Genomic DNA, 12999 nt, shown 5'->3' with positions numbered 1-12999 from the left:
GTTTTAAAAGTACTATAGAGCTAGAGTAAAAGTTTTTTCCTTAACTAAAACTTAAATGGAACTCTACTTGTTTAAATCTGTTGGAGATTGTTTTCTCCGCCCCACTGATTAGCCCTGTAATACTGTAGCTTTCCACTAACTCAATCAGAGCCTGTAAATTATTCACAGTGACTATGTAATCATGACTGCCACTTGATATTTGAACTGAATTACCATCATCTTGCATTTTCAGTGTAAAATGAATCTTTGCGTAGTTCAAGTTACTTAGTCTTTAAAATATTCATTCGATGTGTTTGATTGTATCGATAAGAAGTGCCTAATAACAAGACTTCTGCAACTTTTGAAGAAAATGGAAGTGGTGCTTGCCCATGCAAACATCAACACCACAATGCTAGTGTGATGCTAATGTGTTTTAAGCATTTGCTAGGCACTTTTTTAGGTGTTCTGGATGGCTAAGGGGTTGTTAGAACTTTGTAGTTGGTTCCTGTGGTGTTCCAGAGTGATTCTAGAGTGTTGCTAGGCAGTTGTTTGAGTGTTCTAGGGGGTTGCTAAGGCATTGCTAATGTGTTCTGACTGGTTGTTGGTGTGTTGATTGGCAGTGGAGTTTTATTAGGTGTTATTAGGCCCTATCCCAAATGGAATGCGTCGTGCACTTTCGGTCTTGCGGACTTACAATGGCGCTGGCATGTCTGTTAAGTCCACGAGACCGTGTGTTGGCAATTACTGTTAAGTAAGTAAACATCATATCGTTAAAGTAATAGAATACCTTTCTTCAACAAGCCACATGATTTGACGTATCATTCAGGTTCATAGCGTAAATACAGACAATGTATAATGTATATTAATTGATGTATAACGAAAGGACGAAACTTAACATGACTTGAAACTAGAGCTGTCAAAATTAGTGTTAACGCATTTGATTAATTTTTCCTTTTTAACGGCATTTAAAATATTTAACGTAGTTAATGCAGGGGCGGGGCTTGGGTTGGCCACCCCACTCACAACTTCGCCTTCTGTTTCTTTTTTTATTTACAAAAATTGCATTTATTTAGATGCTCAGAACGTCTTTACGACCACACCAAACGTGAGACGTTTTAGCGTGGAATGGTACAGGTGACAAGGAGCTTCTGGAGAACATCAGTGAACTGCGGTCAGATGAGATGTTGTCAGGAGATATGTCAGTAATTTATTATACCACCCAGGCCCGGCACCAGAGGGGGGGCCAGGGGGCTTTGCCCTCCCTCCAGACCGAGCGGGACGGCCAGACTTCAGTTTAGCATGTATAATAGTCTAATTCATGGTGTAAAATAGTCTAACTGATTGCTTTTAGATGGAAAAGCTGCCCATAACTCCTGGTCTAGGATCGGTTTTCTTCGTAATAATAGTAGCATAACGAAATAGATTTGGCAAACAAACCAGTGTATCTGTCCTTCTGCTTTGGAAAGAGTCAAATGATTTTACAATGCATTTTCGCAGAGGAGAGCAAAGTAGCCAATCACAGACATGTTTGTTGATTTCTACAACGCAGTGGCCAATCAGAGGTGTTTAGGTTGGAGTCCACACATTTTGTCCAGCGCTGAATTCTATCATGCTCGTAACTTAATTAAAAAAAAAGTTAAAAGTTTCATTGTGTGGTCACATTCATTGGTTAAAATGGAACTTTGTTAGATCATGATGAATGAGTGACAGTTCTTAATAAATTTAAAGGGAGCGCTCTTTGCATGCTGTATACAATAATATATTCAGAATTTAAATAAAACTTGTGTTTTTCATGCTTGACAAGTGGTCACGTACGACACAGAGATAGCTAACTACTACACTATATAGATGAAGATAATAATTTCAGAAGCACAGAGTGATGTGATTCTGGTCCAAACGAAGGATTTAGGTAAGGAAACGGTTATTAATTATTTGTATTGGCTGCCTCACCAAATCATGCAGCTGCTTGCTTTTCTGTTTAATTTAAGTGTTTTTGTGAACGTATATGCTTTGATAACAAATAATTGTAACATTTTACAATAAGGTTCCATTAGTTAATGTTAGTTAATGTATTCAAGTGTATTAAAGTGTTTAATTATTGTAAAGTGTTACCCAAATAATGCATTTTGAGCGTTTACTTGAAACCAACCGTTTCAGTCATAAAAAAGATGCCACCAAACAAATATATATATATATATATATATATATATATATATATATATACTGTTTTTATGTTGTTTGTCCATTAATTTGAAGATTGCATGTGAAATTATTGCAATATAAAAGTATATTTAAAAACTTTAATGCTAGGTGAGATTAATCATAATTAATCACGATTAATTTCAGAAAAAAATGTGCAATTTAATTAGTTAACATTTTTTAATTGATTGACAGCACTACTTTCTTTTGCTGCCTTTCAAGCACTGGTATTTCCTTCAGGAAATGCAAATGTAGTTTACCTTGAGCTCAATTCACCCCGTTAACAACTTCATTCAGCCGCACACTAATTTGATCATTTGGACACCATGGAAACAACCTTTTGGGAAGAGTAGCGCGCCCGCCCCTCCCGTGGTAGGGTCATTACTAAACACAGGATTTGGAGTCTCAGGGGAAGATGCAGAAGAAAGCAAATCCTCCCTGATCTATAATGGTGGGGAATTAAACCTCAAACGTAAAAGCACTTTCTCACCAGGCTTTCTCCTCTACTCTTAAATCAATGACTTTCAAGAGAGCCGAATCACTGAAATTCTGCTTATTGCTGATTGGACTCTGATTCATATGCTGCTTTGCCTGGAGGTTTGGCTGGCTCTTAGGAGCGCCTTTCATCTGAGATGATCCACGAATTAGGAGCCACTGGTCTCCAGGGGAGTTTGTGATATGTTTACGGCCTCAGTTTCAGTGAGTGCTAAACTGAAATGGAGGGTAAATGTAGAAAAGTCTCAGAGAATGTCTAAGCATCAAGACTCTAGTGCACTAAATACTAATGTTTTATACCTAAAGAACTGAACGGTAAAATTATAATTTTTTTCTGCTATTAGGCCTGGGCGATTAAAATGTTATCTGTATTTATCGATGGTACACCTTCATCAATTACGATAGAAAAATTCTCTGTGTTGCGCACGATAGCAGTGCATTATTTTGCACTTCTGTGGCCTCAGGAGACAAGCCAAAAGTTTTCTTAAAGGGAGAGTTCACCCAAAAAATTAAAATTCCATCATTAATTACTCACCCTCGTGTCATCCCAAACCCGTAAGGGCTTCATTCATCTTCAGAACACAAATTAATATATTTTTGATAAAATCCCTGCATAGACAGCAACACAACTGCAATGTTCCCAGGTCCAGAAACGTAGCAAGGACATCAGTAAAATAGTCCATGTGACATCAGGGGTTCAACTGTAATTTTACGAAGCTACGAGAATACTTTTTGTGCGTAAGAAAAAAAACAACTTTATTCAACAGTTCTTCTCCTTGTCATCCTGTCTGCAGCGGCGTGCCGCCAATGTGGAGAGTATCACGACGCATGCGCTTTCCTCCGCTTCGTGCAAACGACGCTTGCGCATGACGCTGCTGCTTACGTTAACATGCACATGCATACAATGCGGTGCGTACAGTGGTTAAATTTAAACCCTTTTTTCTGTTGCTCTTTGATTATCGATACCAAATGATATTAAACATTGTATCGTGATACATTTTTAGCTATATCACCCAACCCTACTTGCTATGCAATTACTGAGTCATTCTGAGTGGTCCTTGGCATTTTGCCATACAGTTATTAGGGTGTTCTGGGTGGTATCGGGTTGGTTGCTGGGGTATTCTGGCTCCTTTGCCTTATTCATAAAAGCTCACGGCCTTATCTATTGCTGTAACTCTAATATGAATATGAATAAGTTGACTGTCATTGGGTATTACTTTACCTAATTCTGTGCAACAAGACATACAGCCTCGTATTGGCAGTTTCATAACATCTCTTTTGACCTTCCTGTGTCTTTTCATGTCTTAATTTCTTTCCTGTCAGATCCAACAGGCAGCTGAGCGGCCTGAGAGGAATTTCGTGGACACGCGGCAATTAAAGGTGTGTGCGACCTGTTTTGACCTCTCTGTCAGTCTGTTGCGGGTTCTGGAGATGACCATCACTCTAGTGCCGGAAATATTCCTGGACTGGACCCGCCCCTCCGCCGAGCTGTTGCTACGACGATTGGCTCAGGTGAGCGTGATTGACAGCTGGGATGTGTTCTGAAAATGTTGTTCTAAAAACTTTCAAAACATGCCAGTGCAAAGTGAATAAAATGAAATTTATTTTATGCTCACCATTAACATTTTTCTAAAGCGGTTTCATGCAGTACGCTGATTTAATTATCCTGTTTGAAGCAATTTGCTTTTAAACATTTCTGTTTATTTTCTCAGACTCTTGCAGTGCACAGATTTCTGACTTTTTCGAAACCTAAATTATTAACAACACTGAGAAAATGTATGAACCTGCCTCAAAAGAAGGTCATAACATGAAAAAACTTATTTCATCTTTGAAAGAAGAGGATAGTGTAGTATGTAGACATACATAGTAGTCTACTGTCTGTGCAGACAATATGTCAGAACCTTCCTCTACAGTCCTGCATTATTTTATTACGTCCCATTGTATTATTATTATTATTATTATTATTAGTTTTTGTTTGTTTAATAAATTAAAACTACAACTGGGATTTTTTTTTTTTGGACCATTTTTGCATTGTACCTGATTTGCATTTATTCTTTTTATAAATTGGGTGCTTCAGAAATAGCCATTGTGTGAAAAACAAGACTATCAATGGACGCAATTTGTTCTTTGTGAATCCCCCAAAATGTTATTAAATTGGAGAATGTAGCCAATTTAATGCATAAGGTATTACAGCTCAGCAGTGCAAAGAATCTGTATTGGATGGAAGCTAATGGTTGGGGTTTATTGATCCATAAATGAAGTCATTTTGTCAAACCATAAAAGTTCTTACAAGGGTGACGGAGGGGAGGGCAGTCGTTAGAAAAAAGGATGAAAGCTATTTGATGCTTTTCACCTCTATAGGTTTTTTTCTATAGGTTTGTTTATGGATCATGTGTATGGTGCTTTCCACAAATAGGGTACACTTTAGCCTCCTATTACTTAAAACCATTAAATGCACAAATCTCATATTATTCATTTATTTATGTATGTATTTATTTCTTTTTCTGACACTGACTGAAAAAAAAACTAAAATAATGTTTTCTTAATTTGACTGCACTTGTTCAACTATTCAATTTATTTAAAAAAAATATATCAAAAATAAATAATCTTTTTATTTATAGGAAATTATAATTTTATCAATTACTAAAATGTAACGATGTAACAAATTATATAGGTTTGTAAAATATTGTTTTGTTTTGACAGTTCAGCTTAGGCTAATTCTGCAGTTTTATCAACCCTGTTACCCATTCTTGCGTAGTGTTTTTTTAATTTTTATTATTATTCAAAGTTTTTATTTTTATATATGTTTTAATCTTACTGCAAAGAAATAATTACAAAAATCACAAAAAAATTTGGGTTTTAAACTATATTCAAAAGTTGGTAACGGGGTTGAAACATTTTTTGCACACAATATAAAAACAGAACGCATTTGATAATTAATTACTTTTATTAATTGTCCTTACGTCCTGAAGTTAATTATCATTTAACATTTTGCTATTTCCAGAAGGTTACGTACCTCCTTTTTCATTTTCAGATGCTATTTTGCACTCTATTCATGGAAAGTGCCATGCAAATGAGGAGCGAATAGGCTACTGCATGCTTTCAAGGCCTCAATTACGGAGGAGAAGGCTTTGAAAATGTGCTCTCTGGTGGGTTTTTCTCACAGCACTTACGTGGGCTCTATTCCCAGCGGAGCGTCCATTCACCTGCGGCTTGTAATCAGGCTTTAACTGAAACACACCTGTGAGCACAGCAGGACTCCACACATCCTTGAGGAGCAGAACCTCCACCTCATGCATTGCATACTTATCCATTTACATTGTTTCCTGTCCCTGAAGGATTTATCCTATCTTTGAATACAATTACATGCGATGCGCTATAGTAAACGGCAATAATTGGCACCTGACAGCGTGGTACCTCTGAATTAAATTCTTGGGCTTATGATGCTGAGTCCAAGTGGCATGCTAAAGGAGCGAAGGGAATAATTATTGCAGTCTGGTCACTTTGATTTATGGCCAGATGTGTTTGATTTGCTTACTGAAACCCTTTCAGACTGGAGCAGGTGACATCTGTTCATGTTAAAAAAAACCCGCTCCCCTCAAAAAAAAAAAAAAAAAAAGTGATATTTTCATATATACTTACCATCATTTTGTACCTATGTTTTTTTTCTTTTCTGTAGAACACAAAATAAGATTTTTATTTATTTATTTTTTTTTCCTTTTTTTTTTTCTCCATTCAGTAAAAAGTCATTGGGGTCCATTGTTTTGTTATTTTGGACCACATTGACTATTATTATATGGACATTCTTCAAAATATCTTGTTTTGTGTTCTGCAGAAGAAAGCAAGCAGTCCAGCTTTGCAAAAAGTTTAGTTTTTTGTTTGTTATATAATGTTACGTTTTTTTACTTGTTTTGATTTGATTTTGGTTTGATTTTGTTTTGCTTTCCCTTGTCTGTTTTTCTTTGGAGTATTTGTTTTGTTTTGCTTTGTGGTTTGTAATATAGTGTTAAGTGTTTGTTTTGGTTTTTGTTTTATGTTTTGTTTTGTTTTTGACTTGCTTTTTGTTTTTTATTTTTATTTTTCTTGTTTGTAATGTGTTTTTTTGGGTTGTGTTTGTTTTGTATTTTCTTTGCTTTCCTTTGTTTTATGTTTTTGATTTTGTTTTGCTTGGCTTTGGTTTCGTTTGTTTGTAATATAATGTTATGTTTTTGTTTTGCTTTGTTGTTTCTGCCTTGTTTTGTGTTTTTTTTTTGGTCTTTCTTTAACATTTCCTTTAATTAGAATAACATTCTCATCTCTGGTTTATGTGTTTTAAGTTCAGGTTTGACATTTGTATTTTATTGTCTTTTGCAGCTCCTGAACCAGGTGTTAAATCGAGTCACGGCAGAAAGAAACCTCTTTGACAGGGTGGTCAACTTGCGCCTCCCAGGTAATTCTCATCAATTCCCTTCTTATGCAAAAATATTCTTGAATGCAAATAGAAGCATTGAACATGAACTGCATGCTTTAGTACACACTTGAGGATGCACTTGAATGCGATTATATTTCTGAAATGCTTAGTGTGCTGTGCTGAATTTAAACCTCTCAGGTATTTCGGTTCGTCCTTGATCACGTCCCCCGTGAGCTGAAATATGGCTTGTTGTAACCTAACATTTGACTTTTCACATGTTCCTTTTATAGCACCTTGTTTCAAGTCCCAGAACAAATAAAAAGTAATTTGATATGCATTTTGCGACGTTTTTGACATTACCTCTGAAACCCTTTCTGAAGTTTGGAAAGTCAGTCTGTACACTCAGGGAATGATATGAGAAGAATAGGTCAAGAGATTACATGGCGAGTTAGTATGAAAACGTAATCCAATTCAGGAGGATACTGAGGCTGTCATCAGGCCAATTTTTCAGCCTTGACATTGCAGAATGATAGATTCATAATGAATGAGTTTGGGTCATGTTGTTAGCCTGAACTTCACCCCTAGAAGGGCACACAGAATAGCCTGACTTTCAGCGCTTTTTAAAGTTGATATTAGGTGACATATTGTGGCCCAGGTCTCTTTGGTCTCAGATTCTGTGACCTTCAATTCCACTCGAGTGCTGTTTAGTGGCTTTAGTAGATTTAGTTTATTCACCACTTGATGAGTTTTCCCAGCCGTATTTATTTTTTATCATTTTTGGGGGGTATTTGATGGTCCGTCAGTGAAATTCGGAGAAAATTGGTTATGAAAGCATTATGGTGTCCTTGGAAAAAAGTCAAACGAAGCAGCATTACGCAAACTATGTTTATTTCCAACAGGACTACTGTTTGAACTCCATTGACCGGTGTTTCAGAAAAAACTGCTTTGCAGAAAGAAAATAATCTAAATCTGAATTAATTTAAATAGGCATTTTTGGAGAATAAATTTCTTCCTAACTAAATAACAAAATTACGTCATGCAGACCCTTATTTTACTTAACCTAATAATTTTAATAACTTAACCCACCAAAAACGTTTTTTTGTTCATACCAGTGTATACATTTGTCAGAAATATATAAATTAGTGCTGGGCAACGATTAATCGCGATTAATCATTGCCCAGCACTAATATAAATATATAATTTTCCATTATAAAATATTTTAAATAATTGTAAATGTGCTCAAATAAAAATGGAAAATAATTTCGTGTTGTGTTATATTATATAAAATATAAATGTGTATTTATATTAATTAAACATCTCATTTTCATAAATGCTTATTTTAGACATTGTAATATTACATACTTATATTTATTATATGTAATATTAATAAAAATAATAGTAGTACTGTAACTATAGTATATATTTATTTACAGTCACAGTAGCTGTATATCATGTATTCTAAAACAACAACAGCAACAAAAAACAACAAAAACAGATTTATATTTATTATAAAATAAAAATAAGTCATTTTCTGAACCACTAATAAAAACATGTTTTATTTTGTTCGTAGGCCTGGAGAGTGTTGATCACTACCCCATCCTAGTGGCTGTTACAGGGATATTGGTGCGCATTCTGGTCGACTCCGATAAACAAGGGTGAGTTTATGGCTTTGCGTTTCATTATTTTCCTCTGTATATAATGGGATTTCCACATTTATGCGTGTTGCCGGGTTGAATTACTGATGTAGACTGAGAAAATGTGCATTAAGTTAATATACGGTCACACCTCCCAGCACTGCGTCGTAGTTTCACACAAACCAAGCTTCTGTTTTATTTGATTCTATCTGGATCCAGTCAGTGGGACTCCACAACTTGTGTTTCTGGTTCAAGAGGCGTTTCCTTTTCAAACTGCACATTTGTTCTGAGGAAATGGGCACACGGCGGAGGTTTGTGTGTGTTGGCATGAGTGCCGTGTGACTTTGGCCTGAGCTTCAGGAGCAATCGACAGTTAATTGCATGCTCTGCTGCCTGAGGGGAGTCTGACAGCCGCTGCGTCCCTGTTGTGTGTCTGTGGGCCGAGAAGAGGGTCAGAGCAACAGGATTCAGGACAGAACCTGTCCTGTGGGGAGGTGAAATCTAATAACGAGCTCCTGTTGAAAGAAATGAGACTTCTGAGAGGGCAAAGAAAGGACAAAAGGGGACTCCAATTCATCACCATCGCTCCAGCTCTCGGGAGTATTTTTTTGTGGCATTTGAAATTTTGTTTCGACTATGAGCTTTAGCTTATATTATTTTGTGCTTCGTCTATAGCATTTTTTCAAGACATTTGCAAACAAAATGTACACTACAATACAAACTTTATTAACTAACTTATTACTTTTAATCAGCAAGGCCACATTAAATTGGTCAAACGTGGCAGTAAAGACATTAATAATGTTACACAATTTTACAACTTCAAATAAATGCTGTTCTTTTAAAAAATATTTTTGTGTGAATGTGCGTCCAAACTCTGTTGTGGACAAAAAAATAACAAAAAAATTGTCTTAAATTTTTTGTCTTAAATTAAAAACAGGTATGTGATTTACTTCATGGCACACAGAAATGTGTGTCATAATGTATTTAGTTATTTATTTAAATTCAATTCAATATTTACAGTGACAGGGTTGAAATAATATAGCACTGTAGGTTTAGTATTAGTGATAAATAATTATTTAGCAATTTTTTTGAATTTATGATGTTCTCATACTAGCTCTTATACTTTGGGTCTGAGATGGGAAAATATTAAAACAAAACAATAAAAATTAAAATACAATAAAATACAAATTAAAGCTAGGTATTAAAACATGGCAGTATTTCCTGAGAATGAGCAATATACTTTCTCATTGCTTTCAGAAAGCATAGTGAATAGTGTTAGAACCCATATTGGGACATAGTCTGCGTTTTCTTATCCGTATTTAAAGAAAGAAAAAAAAAAAGTATGGCATATCCTTTCAAAATACATCTCTTTCAGATTTCTTTTTTTTTTTTAATACGCAGCTTTGATATTTTGTCTGGGTGATGAAATAATGAAATCTACCAGGCATATGACTGGCCTTCAAGGGCACTTCTGAGGATATTTAAAGGATATAGCTGGAATGTGAAGCTGTCAGTAGAAATGGGCAGTGGACAGGCTTTTGTTGCCGTTGCTCTTGAACTCTCCAAACCTGTGATCAGTGTTGACTCTCAGAATAGTGCCGAAGCTGCTTTGACCTTCCAAGATGCACAAATGGGTTCGGAAATGCATCTCTGGAAGAATAATGAATCATTTCTGAGATCTGATTCCTGGAGAACCCTGATAGACGGCTCTCGATCGTCGAAGGCATGTGAATTAGTGTGAGCGTTGAGCAGATGTTTAACACTTCACAGGCTTGAGAAGGAAGGGTAGTGTAGAAACATCTGTTTAATGTGTGTGAATTCAGAATGAGTCGATGCTTTCGAGATAACAAGAGAAATACAGTGTAGACAGATAAATCTAAGATATATCGCACAGAATTTAAATGGTTTCCGGCAATAACGTCAAACAGCATCCAGTAAAACTTGAGTGTGGGTTTACTGTTATATAATTTACAGTAAAATCATGCCACTGATTTCTTGTTTTGATATAGCTGTTGAATTTTGAGGGACTGCCGCTGATCTTGTTCATTATTCTATGTGCAGTTGATTTAGTAGCTCGATTTCTTTTGAGATGAACTGTTAGATTTGAGAATTAAGGTGGAGTTTATTTGTAAGATGATGCTCATGAGGCATTTGCTTTATTTGAATTGCTCACAACATTTAAACACATTGCAGTTTGCAGTGCAATACAGTTAAATTTACATTTGTTTAATTTTCTTTGTTTTTGTTCAATTTTTTTGCTTTGTTTTGTGTTTTTGTTTTGCCTTATTTGTTTTGTGTTTTTTTTTTTTTCCTTTTTGCTTTGCTGTTTTGTTTGGCCTTTTTTGTTTTTGGGAAATTTTTGTTTTGTTTTGTTTTGTTTGTTCCCTTTTTTGCTTTGTTTTATGGTTTTGTTTAGATTTGCTTCGTTAAGTTCTGTTTTGGGTTTGTTTTTGGTTGGTTCAGTAATTAATTGGTTAATGAATTTATTTATTTATTAGTAATACTTATACATATTTTTTAGTTATTTATTAGTTAAGTTTAGTAATGTTTCATAATTATGATAAGTTGTAAGGTGTTTATAATTTTGTTGTGTATCAAGTCAAGTCTATTCACTTGTCTTGATTACATATATATGCATATGCATTTCTCACTTTGCTTGTATGGAAACATTTAATTGCCCAATTATTGATTGATTATTATTTCATGTAATATTTAAACATTTTCTGTTATATCCCTCCTTAATTTTATTTGTTAGTGAATTATGTAATATGAATCAGATCTTCAGGATCTACTGAGCTGCTTTGCAGTTTTTCTGTTGTTGCCCACAGCAACTGCACCAATTACCCAGAATGCTGTGGTGCTCTCTTATCTTCTCAAGATGGCCTATCTTCTCTCTCCACATGCTGCGATAAGACCTGACCTTTTTCTTTGAATGTCACCAGCCTTCTTCTACTTGTTTTATAAGGTCTTATAAGGTCTTTTTATAAGGTCGCACTAAGTCTGTACATGCACTGGACACAGACATTGAGTTTGTCAGGTCACTTCTGTTTACAGGTGAACACGAGAGATTGTGTCTTGAGAAGATGACCTTTATGCACTTGAAAAAAACGCAACACCTCAGGTAAAAGCTAAGGCGAAAAACAACCATCCTCACTGCTTTCTGTGAGCGTTTAGAAGTGTGCAGCGTGTCTGGTGGTTTTCATTTTACTTGTTCTCGACACGCTAATGGTTTGTTCTGACTTGAAAGCCAGACAGTTCCTTGATAATCCAGTTTGTTGGTAGAGATCATATGTTCAGATATATTGCATTACTATTTGCATCGTTTTATGGCCTTGCAACTTCACTTTTAGTTTGATTTATGCAAGAAAACTAGGTTTGGGAACAGTTGTGACAAATGATTGAGGAATTTTTGAATCAGTTTAATGACTCGCTTGTTGGGTTTTTCATGCATTCACTGAACTGCCTTTCATTTTTAATTAATTATTTGTAAAGAAAGAATATTATTTTTACAAAAATATTATTTTTGATTGATGTATTTACAGTATGTCAATTATTGTTTTACCCGTTATTATTATTGTTTTTATTTGGACCAATTATTGTCTGAACTAAGACTGTTGAGTAAAATTACTTACCTTTTCCAACCCTTTTTTGTTTACTTTGTATTGTTTTGTTGCTTCGTTTTTTTCTGTTTTTCTTTTAGTTTTTTTTAAATTTTTTTGTTGCATTGTCGTGTTTTTTTGTTTGTTTTGTTTTGTTTTGTTGCTTTGTTTTTTCCCACTTTTATTGCATTGTTTTGTTGCTTTGTTTTGTTGTTGTTACATTTGTTTTTGTTTTGTTTCTTTGCTTTTTTGTTTTTTGTGCCTTTTTGCTTTTTGTTACGTTTTGTTTTGTTGCTTTTTGTTTTTAGTTGCATTGTTTTGCTGCTTAGTTTTTTTTTTTTTTTTGCATTGTTTTGTTGGAATTAAGGACTGTCAAGTAATATTCCTTACCTTTCCCATCCCTTGTTTTTTTCTTTTGTTTTTCCTTTTTTTTTGCTTTATTTATTTTTTGTTTTTTGTTATGACTCATCACAAAAGAGGTCAGAAAAACTACATGTATAATATTTACTAAAGAATAAAATGTTATTTGTAATTGTTTTAGATTGGATGTTATTTTTAAACCTAAAAATCTAAAGGGTAGAAAATTGCCTCTGAAACACACCTCTGCTATCATCAGATGGTAAATGGGGAGCAAACTGAACTGCTGCTATATTTGGCATACTATATCCGGCACAAATTCGCTAATGAGAAAATAATTGGTGTG

General features: G+C 34.9%; 1 protein-coding gene across 5 annotated transcripts in view; it reads left to right on the top strand.

Moving 5' to 3' along the window:
• Window positions 1-12999, top strand: part of LOC131531454 (E3 ubiquitin-protein ligase RNF123) — a 133657-nt gene that overhangs the window by 49370 nt on the left and 71288 nt on the right. For 3 of the 5 annotated variants that reach the window (XM_058762226.1, XM_058762227.1, XM_058762228.1), the window contains 3 exons: window positions 3997-4185; window positions 7027-7102; window positions 8634-8718. In XM_058762226.1, coding sequence (XP_058618209.1) covers window positions 3997-4185; window positions 7027-7102; window positions 8634-8718 — 350 coding nt within the window. Of the gene's footprint in view, window positions 1-3467; window positions 3941-3996; window positions 4186-7026; window positions 7103-8633; window positions 8719-8916; window positions 11128-12999 lie in introns of those variants that run through there. The other 2 variants (XM_058762229.1, XM_058762230.1) reach the window with 2 other exon arrangements.

Source organism: Onychostoma macrolepis, chromosome 22 (assembly GCF_012432095.1).
Source record: "Onychostoma macrolepis isolate SWU-2019 chromosome 22, ASM1243209v1, whole genome shotgun sequence".
NCBI classification, from domain to species: Eukaryota; Metazoa; Chordata; class Actinopteri; order Cypriniformes; family Cyprinidae; genus Onychostoma; species Onychostoma macrolepis.
The sequence above is the reverse complement of the archived record's forward strand: the minus strand, read 5'-3'. Positions and strand labels throughout refer to the sequence as shown.